Genomic DNA, 16,350 nt, shown 5'->3' with positions numbered 1-16,350 from the left:
AGCTCTTCAGTGCTCCCAACAGCTCAGTGTGTAGCACATACAGGAGAGTTCCCTCTTGCTTGAATGGCCTTGCTATCAGTGAATTCACCAATAGCCTTGCTTTCTTGGGGGCATATTTTTTATGTTTTATCTTATTTGCTGTCTGGCCTCTACTGTCTTATTTGTTGTGATTTTGCATCATGTTTTTAAATGCTCAGTAAGAATGCAGAGTGTTGACTATTCAAGGCAAAATCACTGGCTGCTATATTCATTCTCATGCATGCATTCAAAAGTCTCTTTTATCCCAGACAATAGATTAGTTTCTGTCGCTACAGGGAAATGAGATATTTGACCGCCCCTTTCTCTCTCTGAGCTCCGGCAGACAGACGCTGGCCACTTTATGTGTTTCGGGCCCTGATTTGAAGGAGCACACAGCTCAGGCCAGGGCTGAGGTTTAGAGGACTACCGGCTAAAGTGCTTGGCCGAGCTCGGCTGAGCTGAGGGCCTAAGGCTTGGGCTACAAGGCTGAGCTCAGGGCTAGCCCTGCGGCTCTGGCTAGCCTCTCATCCCCATGCCTGCCTGGGTATTGATCAGGACGGTGCCAAGTATGGGCTGTGCCAAACAAGCTGATAATCCACTAATCCATAAACCCACTCACTGCCATGCCATCAGTTGAGCTGTGGATGGGGGCGGTGAAGAAATTAGCTCTGTGAATGCCATTTCAGTCTGTCTCTGCAGCTTGTCTCTGTCTGTCTTTCCTCTTTACTAGACTTCACATATTTTCCCCGTGACTCCGTCTCTCAGTTCACCCCCCGCTCCCCCTCGTTCTCCCACTCTGTGAGTTGTAACTTTCTTTCTGTCTTACTCCTTTCATCCCTCCCTCTCCTCTACAGGGGCAACTGTGCTGCTTGTGAATGCTACTGATTTGGACGCCTCCCGGGAGTTCGGCCAGGCCTCACTCATCTACTCCCTGGAGGGCTCCTCTCAGTTCCGTCTCAACTCGCGCTCAGGTGGGTGTATGCATGCGTGTGTGTGTGTGTGTGTGTGTGTGTGTGTGTGCGCATGTGCATGTGCATGTATCCCTTATTGTACAAGTGTACAGTGTATTTCACTTATTTTATTTTCTATAAATAACAGACAAGTAAGGCTTGATTTTAGATTTTTATTTTGAATTTGACTGAAACTATTTTCTTTTAGATAATTTTAGCTTTTAATGCTTTGCCTTGAAATGAAAATGTTCAGCATCTCTTTATTTATATCTGTGTACGAAATACGTTTTTATGTTCATCTTTTACAGCTCTTTATTTTGTTTCTATTCACATAATGGCTGGGTTGTCCTTACATTGTGTTCCTATCACTCAGCCCAGAGACATTAAAGGCTGTTTGTAAAACTGAGTTGATTCACTCTGACTTTTAACTCAATTCATCCTGACATGAGAAGCTGCTTTGTAATGGCACCTGCCCATCATTTGGATGCTCCCAGTTGGTGCATTTTTATTTTTTTTTTTACATGTTTTTGATCTGATTCCCTGTGTGTTTCAGGAGAGATCACCACCACAGCCCTGCTGGACCGTGAACTGAAGTTAGAGTACATCCTAATAGTCAGAGCCGTGGATGGAGGGGTGGGCCCTCAGCAAAAGACTGGCATCGCTACGGTAACAACTTCATCATTCAACTGACCTTATCTTCAGCTGTCAGAAAAAAACAAATTTACAACTCCTTATCCTTTTGGGTATTATAATAATATTCCACTGTTGTACTATGACTTTTTGATTCAAGGCAAAATCATACTGGTCTTTTATATAAGTGAGATCATAAACAAGTTGTTTATCATTGACTTTATTTCCCACTTTCTCTCTCCCACTTTGATTAGGTGAACATTACCATCCTGGACATTAATGACAATGCACCTATGTGGAGAGATGAGCCATACCATGCAAACGTAGTGGAGATGAGCCCAATAAACACGGATGTTATCTCTGTGAGTGCACGTAGCTCAACTTAACCTGGTGATTAGCTTAGACAGTTAATTAGATGGTTATTTAAATGGTCTGGGAAACAACGCAAATGAACACACTGGAATAATAAGTCTGGCACTTGTTAGTTGTTCCGAGTATGATGTTTATGATGTTTTTCACATTAGGAATTAACTTGGTCAAATGTTAAGAGGGTCCAGATTTCCTGGAGTGTTTTTTTTTTTCAGTTATAATTCATTAATTTTAGGCTGTGGTTTAATTTGACTACTTTGGGATTGCAAACTTGAATCAGGCAAAAGGTGTGGTTTTTAATAAAAAAAACACACCTGAGTGGATATTTTTTTCTTGATGATCACTAAATACTGTACTGTACATACAAACAGGGCACATTGAGGGTTGTGTACACCTGCCCTATTGATCGACAAATAATCATTACCGTGCTGATAATCACAAAGTAAACATTCTAATACTACCCCAAACTCTCTCATTGTCCTGCCGGTGTCTTTGGCAGTGTGTTGTTGTTAATTAAGTCCTGATTGTCCATTAATTAAAGAGGCGTCAGTGAGTGTAATTAAGGGAGTCCGATTGCTAATTAAAATGTAGCCTGCAGTCATACGCATAGGAAATTATTCAGCTGCGAGGCACAGAAGAAAGTGAGAACCCGTCTTACGGAGCAGGAAAGAGGAATGGAGAGAGGGCGAGGAAAGAGAAGTGAAGTGTTGGGCTGCTAAAATGTTGCTCCATTTTCCACTTATTCCTGTTCTCATGTAGCCATTCCTCAGTTGAGTTCATTCATGGTGCATCCAGTGATGCGATGCATACTGTATGTGACTCTCCGTGCTCAGTGGACAGACACTGTTGCCCCTATGACCATTTTTCAATAAAATGGACCACCCAGGCTTACAGTCCTGTAATTGGCCCCAGTGTAGCCCTGGCCCAGCCAGTGTTTCCATGGTGACAAGGGGCCACATGCTGAGTCCTCCTGGAGGTGTCCAGCGAGCCGATGAATTTGGTAGCTGTGCCCAGTGCAAGGATCAGCCCACTCAAATATCAGAGCGCCCCACCATCGCCACTGCAGCCTTTTACACTCAGCACCTATGTACACTCACACACACACACACACATGTACACACACACAGTGTCTGGTATCTTTTCGGCCAATCAGCAGTCAGTCCACAGCTACAGTTTCTATAGACTTGGCTAATATATTTTCCTCACTCCTCTTTAATGTTCCCCTCTCAGGCCAGAATTGATTGGTTCAACTGGCACTTCCCCACATCCTATATCACCTACTTTTGTGCAGTTGCTAAACAATGGGCCTCTGAGATGCCTACCTACTATGTCCGCTTAATAATTAAATACCTGGAAGACCTTTGTTCCTCTAATGACCAATTAACCAGTTTCCAGCGTTTTTAGTCAGCGCACTGAATAATTGATCAGCTCTTTAAAAATCAGCCAGTGTTTTAGTCGTGCTCCCGGCTTCACGCATTCATCACCCGTTGCCACTTTGTGTCAGAAAAGAGACGTTACCATTTTTCTTTTAGCTGACTGATGTGTTAGAGCAGTTGGAAAGTGTTGCATGTGTGAAGATGCTCTGGGGGTGAGGTGTTCTCATTACTATTACCATTATTATTATGATTATGTTTGTCTCTTATGTTCCCTCATTGTTCTTCTCTATCATGTCTTCAATCCTTCCCACCTCAGTTCTCACTTTCATCAAGCTGAATACTGTAACATGAGGATTCTTATGTGGTCAAGCAAGCAATGGGAATTTTACCTTAAGTCGAGCAAGGATTGTAGAAGGAGTTCATGCCAGAGAAACTATTTAGAAACTTTTCCCTGTGGTTCCCCTCTCCAGGTGTTGGCACTGGACCCCGACAATGGGGAAAATGGGACTGTGGTTTACAGCATCAGTCCAGAAAACCCCTTCTACACCATCAACAGCAGCACAGGGAAGATTCGCACCAGTGGGGTAACCCTGGACAGGGAAAGCTCCGACCCCAAGGACGCAGTGCTCATGAGAACCATTATCATCTCAGCTGTCGACCGTGAGTAGTGTGTATGTCTGTGAATGTGTTTTTTCTCAGCCATGAAACACCAAAACATCTGTAAGCAAGCACAAATTGCATTATATCATTTTCAGTGAGAGCTTTCAATTCTGAGCAGTTACCCTCTTTCTCCAAGCATCATTCCTCAAGTTTTATATTGACCATGAAACTTTTTACTGTGGCTAATAAACTCCTTTGACCGTGAGATGTGGGGTGTGTGTGTGTTTGTCTTTATGTGTCCCTCTGACGCCCCCCTTAGGTGGAACACCTCCACTACGTGCATCAGCAAGCACCACGGTATTTGTCAACCTGCTGGATCTCAATGACAACGACCCAACCTTCCTCAACCTGCCCTTTGTGGCTGAAGTGCCAGAGGGACTTCCCATTGGATCCTCTGTTTTTAAGGTAACATATAAGAATGTGTGATTGCATTAGAAAAAGGACAAAAAAGTCATAATTTTCTTTTTAAGATTTTAGAGGTGAAAATTTGCTTAACAATTACAGTTTAGTACAGAGTTTATTATTATTCATTACGAAATGCTCCAAAGTTATTGACTGAATATTTTGAGATGAAATTGAACAATAATTAATATAATTATTTAGTTAGCATTAATTAATATAGCTTGTGTGTTTTTCTCTAAGCAGTAGTCGAAGTGTCAGAGGAACACTGGAGATGAATGGTTTTCTGATGTGATGTTTCCCCTCCAGGTCCAGGTGGAGGATCCAGATGAAGATAAGAACGGTTTGATCACTATGGCGTTGCAGATGGGTATGCCTCGCCTCGACTTCTACCTGAACACCACCAACGGCATTCTCACCTCCACAGCAGTCCTGGACCGTGAGCAGATTGGACAGTACCATTTGAGGATTATTGCCTACGATGCTGGAAAGTTCCCTCGCACGTCCACCTCAACCCTCACTGTCACAGGTGAGCGTCTGTGGCTGATGATGACAAACTGGATTTGATTTCCCTTTTGCTCTCTCTGAAATTACCGCACATATGAGACTGCCAAACCACGGTATGACTAGATTCTGGGTGACGTGAGGGGTTACTTCAATATGACAGATAGTTAACCACCGACTTCTCAGGGAGCTGCTTAGAAAGATGCTGCCACCTGCTGGTGGCTTGTGGGAGAGAAAAAAAATGGAGACGATTGGTTTGACTAGTGTTAACGTAATAGGAAGGAATGGAAAACTTGAATCAGGTTTTTGGGCATTTCTCAAATGAATCATATGAGTCAGAAGCATCAAAATATTTTTGAATTGTTTCATAGACTCAGTTTTACGTGTCTTAATCTCAGAGGAGATTCAGCACAAACATCAGAACAGCAGATGTTTTTCTAGACCCTGAATCAGTCTTTCTACTCACTGCACCACCCTGCTGACTTATTTGTCCTCATGTACATCTATTTGTGTGTCCTCACGTCTCTCTGTCTGTGTGTTTGTGTGCGTGTGTCAGTTCTGGATGTAAATGATGAGACGCCCACCTTCAACCCTCGCGTGTACAATGTATCCCTGAAGGAGAGTGTCCCTAGAGACCACATTGTAACGCGCCTCAGCTGCTCTGACAACGACGCTGGCCTCAACGCCGAGCTTAGCTACTTCATCACAGGTCAGAGGTCACAGTGGGAGCTGTTTTGTGTGTTTGTGGGCTACCGTGTTGTACAGTTATGGGGACTATGTGCACATTCAGTACTTTTGTCCACCCATCCATCTCTGTGTGAATTTGTATGTCAGGTGAGTTCTTCTTGCATGCACATTTCGTTCAGTGTTGTCACTGTACTGAGTGTGTGTGAATAGCTGTATAGGCGCTCATACGTGAATTCATTTGGAAGTGTGTTTGTGTTGTGTGATTCCAGGTGGTAATCAGGACGGTAAATTCAGCGTGGGCTTCAGAGACGGGGTTGTTCGGACAGTGGTTGGTCTGGACAGAGAGACCCAGGCTGCATACTCTCTGGTCGTAGAAGCTATCGGTGTGTGATGAATTCATGACTTTTGAAAATGAGAGAAAACCTTTATCACCCTCATTTTTACATAGCTTTTGTTTGTATTTGTTATAATAGAGCTTGTTTTCTTACTTGTTTTGTTTGTCATCTTCAAAGCTGCTCCTTTCTACTTGTGTGTGACAATGATGAAAAAAAGCTCTGCCTGCACAGCTGCAGTGATTTCAGACTATTGCTCAACTGCCTTTGTTCCTGTTTGAAAAAAAAGAACAAAAACTCTGAGGTTTTCCTGTTTTGGAGACCAGTGAGTCAGGGTGGCTTATCTGCTACGGGGTGCACAGAAACAAGAGAGGGGAGAAGCGGGAGAGATAGTGTAGCTGTACAAGAGCAGAATTCCACATATTCTCCTAATTCACAAGCAGCAGCAAATGAAGTTTTGATGAGCCAACAATGTCCCAGTCTTTCTCTTTTACAGCAAGCTATTTTTAGTTTCTTCTCTGTTCTCAGAAGATTAATGGATCGTTTAATGTTGCATATTAATACGGAACCAGTTCCATTTTTATATTTGTTGTAATGATATGCTTCACATTTTAAACTTTTTTTTAATTCTTTGGCTTTAGCCTGCAATACAACCATGAATATTTCAGCTTCCTGGCATCGATCCTTGAATCGACATTAACTTGAATTGCAGTGGATGTGTGTGTGACTGTGTCTATTTCTGCACATAGACAACGGTCCAGCCGGCAGCAGGAGGACAGGTACAGCCACTGTGTTTGTGGAGGTGCAGGATGTCAACGACAACAGGCCCATCTTCCTCCAGAACAGCTATGAGACCAGCGTCCTGGAGAGCGTGCCTCGAGGAACCAGCATCCTCCAGGTAGAACACACACACAGTCCCAAAGGCATCTGGAAACAATACTATTCCTCCAACAGTTGAACTTAAATGTAAATTTAATTCTCAAAGTAACAATTACAAAACACAGAATCGATAATAGAGTGGTCTTGTTTTTGGCTCAGGTTGCATTTGTTTTGTCAATGTTGATGGCACATCACGTTTTGAGACTTGAATGAAATCCCATTGGAAAATAATCCATAACTTAATTCACTTGAAGAACCTGATGGATGGCATTTAAAACATCCAAATAATTATTAGTTTGATGTAAAGGAACAACTGAAAGCTATTCATTGAAAATATGTAGCTTTAACTGAACTGCTGTTTGAGACTTGTGTTCCTCACTTTGCTGTTACTATTTGTATGAAACCAAATCAGACCAAATGTAATTCAGTGCAGTAAGAGTGATTCATTTATCTTTCTAATCCTTATCTTGACAATTGTAATTAAATGGAGTTGTTGTTTTAAATCATATTCATTTCCAGCGACTATAGTGTTATAACTGTGATGACAAGAACTTGTTTTGTAGCAGACCTCATCCCCCTAGCAACCAATGTATCTTAAAAAAAAAGCACAGAGTTCTTTTCTTTAACTCTCTCCACTCACATTTGATATTTAGTGATGTTGGCGGCACCAACCATATACAGTGTATCACATTTCTGGGAGCAGAGAGTCAACCCTCAGCCTGTCCTCAAGTCAGATTTCAGTCACATAGTCAAATAGACATGGCATAGTGAGGTGGGGCTCCACGCTGGCTTCTGCCTGTGGTGTCTGTCCTGCCGGAGACTGGGGCGCATGTGTGCTCTCACGCTCCTGTGGTCTGCGGTGCGGCGGTCGTCTAAAGGACAGGTTGTATGAACGGCGGTATGAGCCCAGTCTCTTCCACACCTTGAGCTGGGGTTCACTCGACCGGCTTCGTCCATGGGTCAAACTCTCCCCCGGGCTGCAGCCGGCCTCGGAGTCCCCGTCCTGTTCAGACCGCCGGCACACCGCCAGGAAGGCTGCAAATCCTGCGAGCAGCAGCGATAAGCCCAGCACCACCATGATGGTGAATTCTGGGTCGTGGATGTCTGAGAAATAGGATGGAGGCTGTGGGATGGTGGGAGGGATGGAGGTGGTTGTCAGGCTGGACAGAGTGATGTTTTCTGTGCCGGAGGAGAGGGTGAAGTTGGAGCCCGGCTCGGTGGTGTTCATGTTGTCTTGGCCCTGGATGGAGAAAATAACATTATACTGTCAGGATGCTATAGAGAGCATGTGTGTGTAGATGTATATGGCTATGTTTGTGTGTGCGGTCGCCGGCTATAAAAGTGCCAGAGCAGCTCTCTTGATATGCCATGTTTTGCCTCACTAGCCAAGCCTAACCAAGCTGAGTAGGTTTATTTGGTTGCTTATTTTCACTTTATTAGGATCATACACTCAAGGGCTAACAATAAACACACACACGCACACACACACAAACGTGCGCAGAAATACTTGCATGCACATGCACATGTGGTGAGTGTTTGGCATTTTCGGCAATTATGTAGCAATTACATCAAGGAGTACAAAACAGTCAATGCTTGACAGGCTTTCTTCAATGTAAAACAAATTGGGTTTATTAAAATGCCCCTTGTAAAAAGCAAGGCACCCACCTCTTCTACCCCAGTCTCCAATTATCCCCCCTCATTCTGTGTGCCCCCATCTTCAGCATAGTAACATTTGTAAATGTCATTGTCCCTAATTCAGCAGAGACAAAGCATGGCTTATCGGTTTAAGGGAAACACAGTGGGACGTGAAATTATTTTTAAGACCAAATGCCAGCAAAGCTGTGAAAAGGCCAGTGGAGCAGGATGGCTCGTTAGAGAGTCAGTTCATTAGTCAGCGCCTCCAAGCACATACACTGCAAGCACACACACACACACCGCTATTCAAACACAAACTTTTTTTCTCACCCACACATACTGTAGGCTATACTGCACATATTGGTGATTAGGCACGCTGCTCTTAAGCTTGGCAGCTTAGCTGTAAGGTACTCTCCCTCTCTATCACCCCACATTGTTGCTCCGCCAGATCTGACTGCTCAGCAAGTTTTTAAACAATGAACTCATTTCGTAACTTCTGAGTATACTTTGTCTAACCTATTCACATTTGTAAAGTCTGACCAATTGAGCACTTGCAACTTCTCCAGTAATTTCTTGTAGCACACTAGCAAATGCTTATTAGATTTTTTTATTTTTTAATTTTTTTTATTTTTTATTGCTTTCCTGCTTGTAGGTATTTTTCTACATAGTGAAAGAAACATTGAACATTTTAGAATTCACAAACAGTTCATAGATGTCAGATGGGTTACCTCTTTCCCTCTCATTCTAAAGCAAATGCATATGAAAGCCTCAACACACACAACCCCATTAGACAATGTGCAGCTACTCAAGCACATGTCAAGCAGCTCACATGTCCAGATCTTAGTTGAAGGAGTTTCATTATAAAAATAAACTTGAGAGCAGATGTAAAACATGTATTTAAGATACAGTCATGAGATGGTAGCAATCTACAACCTTAAGATGTGGAAGAACTAAATCATGTTTACTTGCTAGATGCTAAACAGTTGACATTTTTCTTCACATTTAACTTTCTATAATTTAAGATAAAACCCTTCAAAAATAGATACTCACTCCCATACTTTAGAGACTCTTTAACACAGCACCTTATTTAGTCCCAGTAACTGAGGTCAGACCTGTTTCTTGGCTCCACACACTTGTTTTTCCCCCCTTAAACTGCTACTTTCCCAGAGACAGAGGGGGAAATGCTGGGAAGGAAGAGGGGAACAAGGAGGAAAAGGGGGTAAGATGTGGGTGACAGCATGATAGTTGAAATACTTGTGTATTGTTTTAATCCCAGGGAGCCAAAGACAATAGTGTGATTTCTGAGCCATGCAGAGGCTTAGTGAATAATCTCTCAGTGGTTACACTTCACATGCTTACACTTACAACATCTGGCTCTGCAATGTAGTCTTACACTTTATACACCCCCTTTTATGGCCTAAGTGGTGCAGTCCACTGTGTAATACCCTATTCATCACTCACCAATCTGAACCCCTAGCCTCTTTTTTCTCCCGTCTCCCCCTCCCCTCTCCTCCTCTTTCTCCTCTCCTCTCCACATCTCTTTATAAAGCTAATGAGACTGAAGTTGGGCCCCTCTTCACAGACGGGGAGAGAGAGAGAGAGAGAGAGAGAGCAAAGGAGGACACACAGGGCGGGAGAGAGGGAGAGTGTGTGTGTGTGTGTGTGTATTCGTGGTTGTGTGTACCTGAGTTCATATACATGGTCTTAAGTGTTTTTTGTGTCTGTCTCTGTATATAGTTGAATATGCACTTTGTAGGCACCTCCGCAGGTTTTGACACATCCACAGAGTGTGACATGAAGTCGGCCTCGTCCGGTGCCAGCGGCTCTGTGCCTCTCTGGATTCAGCAGTCAGTCTTATGACATGGCCCATTCACCAGCAGCCCAGCATGCTCCACTATTTATCTGTGTACGCTGTGGAGCCATGCTGTCTGCGCTGGGTTTGGGTTTTTGGCCGCTTCTGGCTATTTCCCCTGTGACAGAGCGAAAGAGTTTCTCACTGCCAAGCCAAGATGGGGGTTGTTGTGGCAACAAGACACTGGGCACCAGTGGATGTGTGGTGAATGAGGAAGTATAGGGATTGGTCCATCTGTTTTTAGAAACCACCAAATGAATACAAATGCGTAAGAAATGTACTATATTGTAACTGTAAAGGGTAAACACAGAACATCCAGCTGAGCAACAGACTCTCTGGTAACCAGATCTCATAATGATAGCTGTAATGACTCTCGCATAATTTGCCATCATCATTGTCAGGCTGCCAAAAAAGGCATAAGTTGTGCTGCTATTTGTAAAGAGAGGTTAATGCCATCGCTTTTCTCTTGTACATAGCAAGATAGTTTGTGCTCACATACCTCTGCAGATGTAATTTGTGTTCCTGTGATGTTATTTTATCTAAGTTCAGAGTATTTCCTTTTGTTTTTATACAGGTTCAGGCAACAGATGCAGACCAGGGGGAGAATGGTCGAGTTCTGTACAGGATCCTCACTGGTGAGAGCTACTGTCCTGATGTTGGCCTCTGCCTGTGGTCTCCTGGCTCACAAACAATCGCACTGCAAGAACAGGCTCTCAAGATGCACTATACAGACTCATTAAATCTACTGTAGTAACACTGTTAATCCATTCATTTAAAATGACTACAAACCAGCTTCCATCATTTTAGTGAGCTTTTATGGCAGAATAATGGCCATGCACAGGTATTAAAATTCCTCTTGTATCCAATGTAATTTCTCTTGTGAAGAAACAGTCGGTGTGTATGAGTCAGATTCTGCCACAGTGAAAAGTAAAACCCATAATGACAGCTTCTTTAAACAAGTTAATTTGCATTCAAAGGAACTGCAATTATCTCAACCAACTGGCAGATGCCTCCAGCTAAATTATCTAAACCAAGAGACTAGATTAAATGCTAAAATGTGCATTTTTGTAGAAGTCTCTTAAATTGTCTCACTTTCCCTCTCTCTCTTTGTGTGTGTGTGCTTGCATATGTGTGTATGTGTCTCTGCTCTTGTTTGTAACTGGATGCATGCAGGGAACAGCAACAATCTGTTCAGCATAGACAGACAGACGGGGTTGGTGACCAGAGGCCTCAGGGCTCTGGACAGAGAGACCAGCAGCTCCCATGTGCTGGAAGTGGAGGCCTACAACAGTGATGAGGGCAGCATGAGGAACTCTGTGAGGGTGAGGAAGACCAGGGCAGCTGGACAGGAGAAATGCAACAAGTGGAGATGCTTCACTGCACAAGATTTTCACTTCGTGTTTTACCCCTTATATGTTACCTGAAGTAGTTTTTTTCTTGTATTATAGATCAAAAGATAAAATACGTAAATTTAACAGCAAAATAACAATGTTTTTATGACATTCAGTTTAGAAATATGGATTTAAGTGCGACTCAGATTTTGTGATGAGTTATTAAAAATGACCAAGTCTCTTCCCAAAGACTGTATTTCCCTAAGGTAACGTGTATAGTTGATCTACAGCTACAAATGTCATCCCTTGCAGGTTATCATATATGTGGATGATGCCAACGACGAGGTGCCTGTGTTTACCCAGCAACAATACAACCGTCTGGGCCTTAGGGAGACAGCCGGCATCGGCACCTCTGTGATTGTGGTGCGAGCCACAGACCCTGACACGGGTAAGTCCCCTCCCAGATCAGTCAAACGATGAGTGCAGAGGAAACAGAGTTTGATATTACAGTAGATCTTGTTGTTAACACTTCTGTTGTCCTCTGGTTTTATCTTTACAGCATAATCAAAAAAGTGACATTTTTAACATATCACTTTTGTCTGCAGGCATGAATCAGTTGTTTGCAGATCACCAGCCTTAACACTAGTGGGTGCCACTGCAAAGGGGCATATTACATCTCTTAACCATAGCAGTCGCAGTCATAGTAACGCACGTTTAAATCTCTACTTCTGCTTGTTGGTTCAAACTTCCTCTATTCACTTCCTGTGGTGTAAATATTTCTTAGACACCTTATGATGCGTCTGATACTATGACATACATTTTCCAAAACATAACAGGCAGCCACAAACTGGAATAAACACAAGGCAGCCAACAACAGAGGGTTGACAACAGTGTTAAATTAAACACAGAATGGAGGAAGCTGTGTGTATATTGTAACTATAGCTTCAATGAAACAGTGTTACAAGGTTTTCAAACATGTTTTTTCCCACTAACTAACTTGTAAACTCCCACAGAACTTGAAAGCATGTGTTTCTATTAAGTCCCTAAGTCTGTGTTAACCAGTCTCTTCTTCCTGCTCAGGTGATGGTGGAGCGGTCGCTTACGCCCTCGTGTCCGGCTCGGATCGCAAGTTTGAGGTGGATGTGAGCACTGGCCTGGTAACCACTGTGGACTACCTGGACTATGAGACCAAGACCACATATCTGATGAACGTCTCAGCCACGGACCAGGCTCCACCTTTCCACCAAGGTTTCTGCACCGTCTATGTCACGTTACTTAATGAGCTGGACGAGGCCGTGGCCTTCTTCTCCGCCGGTTACACGGCTTCACTCCGGGAGAACATCGCCACGGGGACAGAGGTGGTCCAAGTGCAGGCCCAGTCGGCCGACAACTTGAACCAGCTGACTTACCGCTTCGACCCTGACACGTCACCTGCAGCTCTGGCCCTCTTCAAGATAGACAGTGTCACGGTGAGTGACGGTGCAGTTTTGTACACCCCAAAGCCTACGCCCACCTCCTGTCAGATATGTTTCATCCATTAACTGCTGTGTGATTCGATAATGCCTCTTTCTCTGAAAGCTTTTGTCGCTGCATGACTGTAAGATGATCAAAGAGCTTGTTTGCTTTGAAGTCATTTGATTCCTTTGATAGATGAGAAACATTTTTTTTGTTGTTGTTGTTGATTGCTATGTCACTGGTTAGTCTTCTTCGTCCTTGCTCCCTTTCAGTGACATTGGTAAAATTCCTGTCAGGTATTGAATTGTTATGGAGGCAGGATGCACACTGATGTGTTTGATGTTTCAGGGTCGTATCACGGTGACCGGCTTGCTGGACAGAGAGAAGGGGGATATGTACACCTTAACTGTCGTAGCTGATGATGGAGGACCTAAAAAGGATTCCACTGTGGTATGTTGCCTCTCTGTTGATTTCATTAAGGCCGTTTTCTCTTTTTTCATGTGCAATTTTAATGTATTACATCACAGTATATGTTGTATCTATTCTGTCGTAGAAAACCTAATGGCAATCCTCTTTTATTCATTGCTTCATTGGGATTGCAGAAGGTAAGATTTTATGTTCTTTTATAGGGCTCAAATAAAAGTACAACATAAAATGTGTTCATTTGCCGTGTGAGAAGTGCTTATCTTTTCCTTTTAGCTTTGGTTAGCTTGGTTTGATTAATCTCAAAGGTGAGTATCTGTTCAGTGATCCGTGTTAGAGCCTACAGTACATTTGATCTGCCCTCTCGTCAGGTTTCAGTCACTATTCTGGATGAGAATGACAACGGTCCAGAGTTCGACATCACATCTGATACTTCAGTGGACATCCCAGAAAACACACCCAGGGGAAAAAGAGTTGCCGTAGTGCTCGGAAGGGATAAAGATGCTGGACTCAATGGACTGGTAAGAAGAAAGAATAAAAAAGTAGACTTGCACAAATGATTAAATTTCTCTCTACATAATTTTTTATGGTTTTACATCCTGTGTGGCACTTAAACATCACTCACCCTCTGCTGCAGTTGCATTAGACATCCAAGAAGATTATTACACATTGCACCCTATGTTTACTTCACACGAAGCCTTCTACACTGCACCTTCACTTTTTGACACAAAACAGAAAATGTTGAAGCAAGTAATCTCAGCTGTGAATATGACTGATTTTAGAAGCACACTTTCACCTTTTGGTCTTCATACCTTTTCCATATGATATGAGTATTACAAATGTTCACAACAGCACAACCACTCAAACAAAAGCTTGCCTCAGTTTCACCACTGCACCTTCCCCACCACTAATCATTCCCATCTTCCATCTCCTTTTCCTAATTTTCTACCTCAATCGTAAATTAATTTGCTTTAGGCTTTGATGCTCTGCAGGGGTTTCGGTTGTGCTTGTGCTGTCAATCTAATCTTAAAAGAATCTGCATAGCCAAATCCTACTTTTAAACTATTCTTACATTACTAAAACTGACTGAAACTAAGCTTGTGATGTAATGTGATAGTTTCATTCTTTCAGCCCCTCCCTCCCTTTCTCTTTGTGTCATCACTCTCGCTCAGGTCAATTTCACTTTGGTGGCAGGCAACATGGAGGATGTGTTCAAGATCAAGACAGTGAACCACACCTATGGGGAGGTTTATGTCAATGCTCCTCTGGACAGAGAGTCAGTAGACCGCTACCTGCTGAAGGTCAGACTGAATTTGCATGTATTTTTCACTACATATCTATATGGCAACATAGCTCTCAAACACTAAAAGCCGCACTTCAACCCTCTTTAACCTCAGCACAAAGATTAACTGATTACATATCAGACTTGTTTCATTCATAACACTTTTTTGAACCCATAGCCTTATGAATATCAAACAATCTGTGACCATTTTTTAGGTTTCGAACTGATTGCATCAAATGGAAATACTGCATTAGCCTACAGTATTTACACACTGCAACTACCCCCTAAGATGTAGCACAGCTGTACTGGACTGAATGGTGGACCTACTCTTAACTAACCACATTTAATCATTGTAATTGTGTTCTATGTGTCTACATACATGGTCAGACCTACACAGAAGTATGAACCAGTACATGTTGTATGTTGTCACAGGTGCGTGCAAGCGACAATGGCTCACCTCCCAGACACACAGACCACTCCCTCACCATCAACATCCTGGACGTCAATGATAATGCACCTGTTATTGAAAGCCAGAGGGGCTACAATGTCAGCATAAGTGAGGTAGGGAATTGCCTGCATAGAGAATTGTATCCAGGTGTCATTCCACATTGCTTTCACATGTTCCTGTAGTTTTGTGCCTATTTTATGATCTGTTGAAGTTGAACCAAGTGCTGATTTCCTTTCATTAATAGGATTCTTTTATCATGTGAATTGCAGAATGTTGGAGGAGGCACGTCAGTCCTCCGGGTGATGGCTACTGACCGAGACATCGGCCCCAACGCCATGCTGTTTTACTACATAACTGCTGGAAACCAGGACCTGACCTTCCGAATGGACCGTGTGACAGGAGAGATGGTGACACGGCCGGCCCCTCCTGACCGAGAGCGCCAGCAAGAGTATCGACTCACTGTCACAGTGGAAGATGATGGGACGCCGCCTCTGTCGGTAAGATACAAACAACTGCAAGAACGATAAGCACTACATTGCAAAATGTAGTTTCATCAGATCTGGTCATGGTGACTTGACTTTCACCATCGGGGGTCATGTGTTATGTAGGAACCAACATTGAGCCGCCATCTTGTACTGATTTTCTCAAAGATGTTCTCCCTGGTCTTCTATTTACTGCCTCATTATATATATTGTCTACCAGCCTTAAGCCAATATACAGAACAAATCAAATTTGAGACAGCACAGTTGACAAGCTTCAAATAGGTTGCTTGGTTGATCTTCTGTATAAGCCGATCAGCTGTGAAGGCACAGGAAACACCTTCATTTGTAAACAGGAAATCCACAAGACATATTTCCAAAAGAGGAAGATGTTAGGTGTTGCTTTTCCTGTTTAAAAATGTCTGCAACATTTAAACACTTTCAAGTTTATGCACCAGACAAAAAACCTGTACTCTGTTACTGTGCGTGCATTGTCATGTGACAGTCAGTTGCTGTACTCAATACAGTCTCTGTTTTTTTAAGGTTCAACTTTGGATGTGTCTCACAATAATAAAGCTCTTGCTGATACAATATATAAATAGTTAATGTAAGACTGCAGAGAGGACATGGGCAGCAGCAGG

The 16,350-nt window shown here is 43.0% G+C and overlaps 2 protein-coding genes across 4 annotated transcripts in view; one reads left to right on the top strand and one right to left on the bottom strand.

Moving 5' to 3' along the window:
• Positions 1 to 16,350, top strand: part of cdh23 (cadherin-related 23) — a 184,721-nt gene that overhangs the window by 120,173 nt on the left and 48,198 nt on the right. Inside the window, exons 19-37 of the mRNA XM_085800592.1 lie at positions 873 to 989; positions 1,522 to 1,634; positions 1,853 to 1,960; positions 3,814 to 4,003; positions 4,263 to 4,408; positions 4,712 to 4,931; positions 5,463 to 5,615; positions 5,863 to 5,976; positions 6,675 to 6,823; positions 10,866 to 10,926; positions 11,465 to 11,613; positions 11,935 to 12,070; positions 12,703 to 13,091; positions 13,426 to 13,527; positions 13,680 to 13,682; positions 13,872 to 14,021; positions 14,673 to 14,801; positions 15,215 to 15,343; positions 15,500 to 15,727. Coding sequence (XP_085656718.1) covers positions 873 to 989; positions 1,522 to 1,634; positions 1,853 to 1,960; positions 3,814 to 4,003; positions 4,263 to 4,408; positions 4,712 to 4,931; positions 5,463 to 5,615; positions 5,863 to 5,976; positions 6,675 to 6,823; positions 10,866 to 10,926; positions 11,465 to 11,613; positions 11,935 to 12,070; positions 12,703 to 13,091; positions 13,426 to 13,527; positions 13,680 to 13,682; positions 13,872 to 14,021; positions 14,673 to 14,801; positions 15,215 to 15,343; positions 15,500 to 15,727 — 2,786 coding nt within the window. The remainder of the gene's footprint in view (positions 1 to 872; positions 990 to 1,521; positions 1,635 to 1,852; positions 1,961 to 3,813; positions 4,004 to 4,262; positions 4,409 to 4,711; positions 4,932 to 5,462; positions 5,616 to 5,862; positions 5,977 to 6,674; positions 6,824 to 10,865; positions 10,927 to 11,464; positions 11,614 to 11,934; positions 12,071 to 12,702; positions 13,092 to 13,425; positions 13,528 to 13,679; positions 13,683 to 13,871; positions 14,022 to 14,672; positions 14,802 to 15,214; positions 15,344 to 15,499; positions 15,728 to 16,350) is intronic.
• On the bottom strand, positions 7,397 to 9,647 carry LOC146973737 (uncharacterized). 3 transcript variants are annotated; one of them, XM_085800589.1, is made up of 2 exons: positions 9,490 to 9,647; positions 7,397 to 8,044 (listed from the first exon to the last, which is right to left on the bottom strand). In XM_085800589.1, exons 1-2 carry the CDS (start codon positions 9,493 to 9,495, stop codon positions 7,535 to 7,537), a joined length of 516 nt encoding a protein of 171 aa, XP_085656715.1. In that variant the 5' UTR covers positions 9,496 to 9,647; the 3' UTR covers positions 7,397 to 7,534. The 3 variants fall into 3 exon arrangements, with proteins under 3 accessions (XP_085656715.1, XP_085656717.1, XP_085656716.1); XM_085800591.1 differs by having other exon boundaries at positions 9,522 to 9,613; XM_085800590.1 differs by having other exon boundaries at positions 9,498 to 9,608.

The sequence above is a fragment of the Trachurus japonicus genome, chromosome 15 (genome assembly GCF_045865225.1).
Source record: "Trachurus japonicus isolate A0001 chromosome 15, Traja_1.0".
Classification (NCBI taxonomy): Eukaryota; Metazoa; Chordata; class Actinopteri; order Carangiformes; family Carangidae; genus Trachurus; species Trachurus japonicus.
This window is presented reverse-complemented; position numbering and strand designations above follow the sequence as displayed.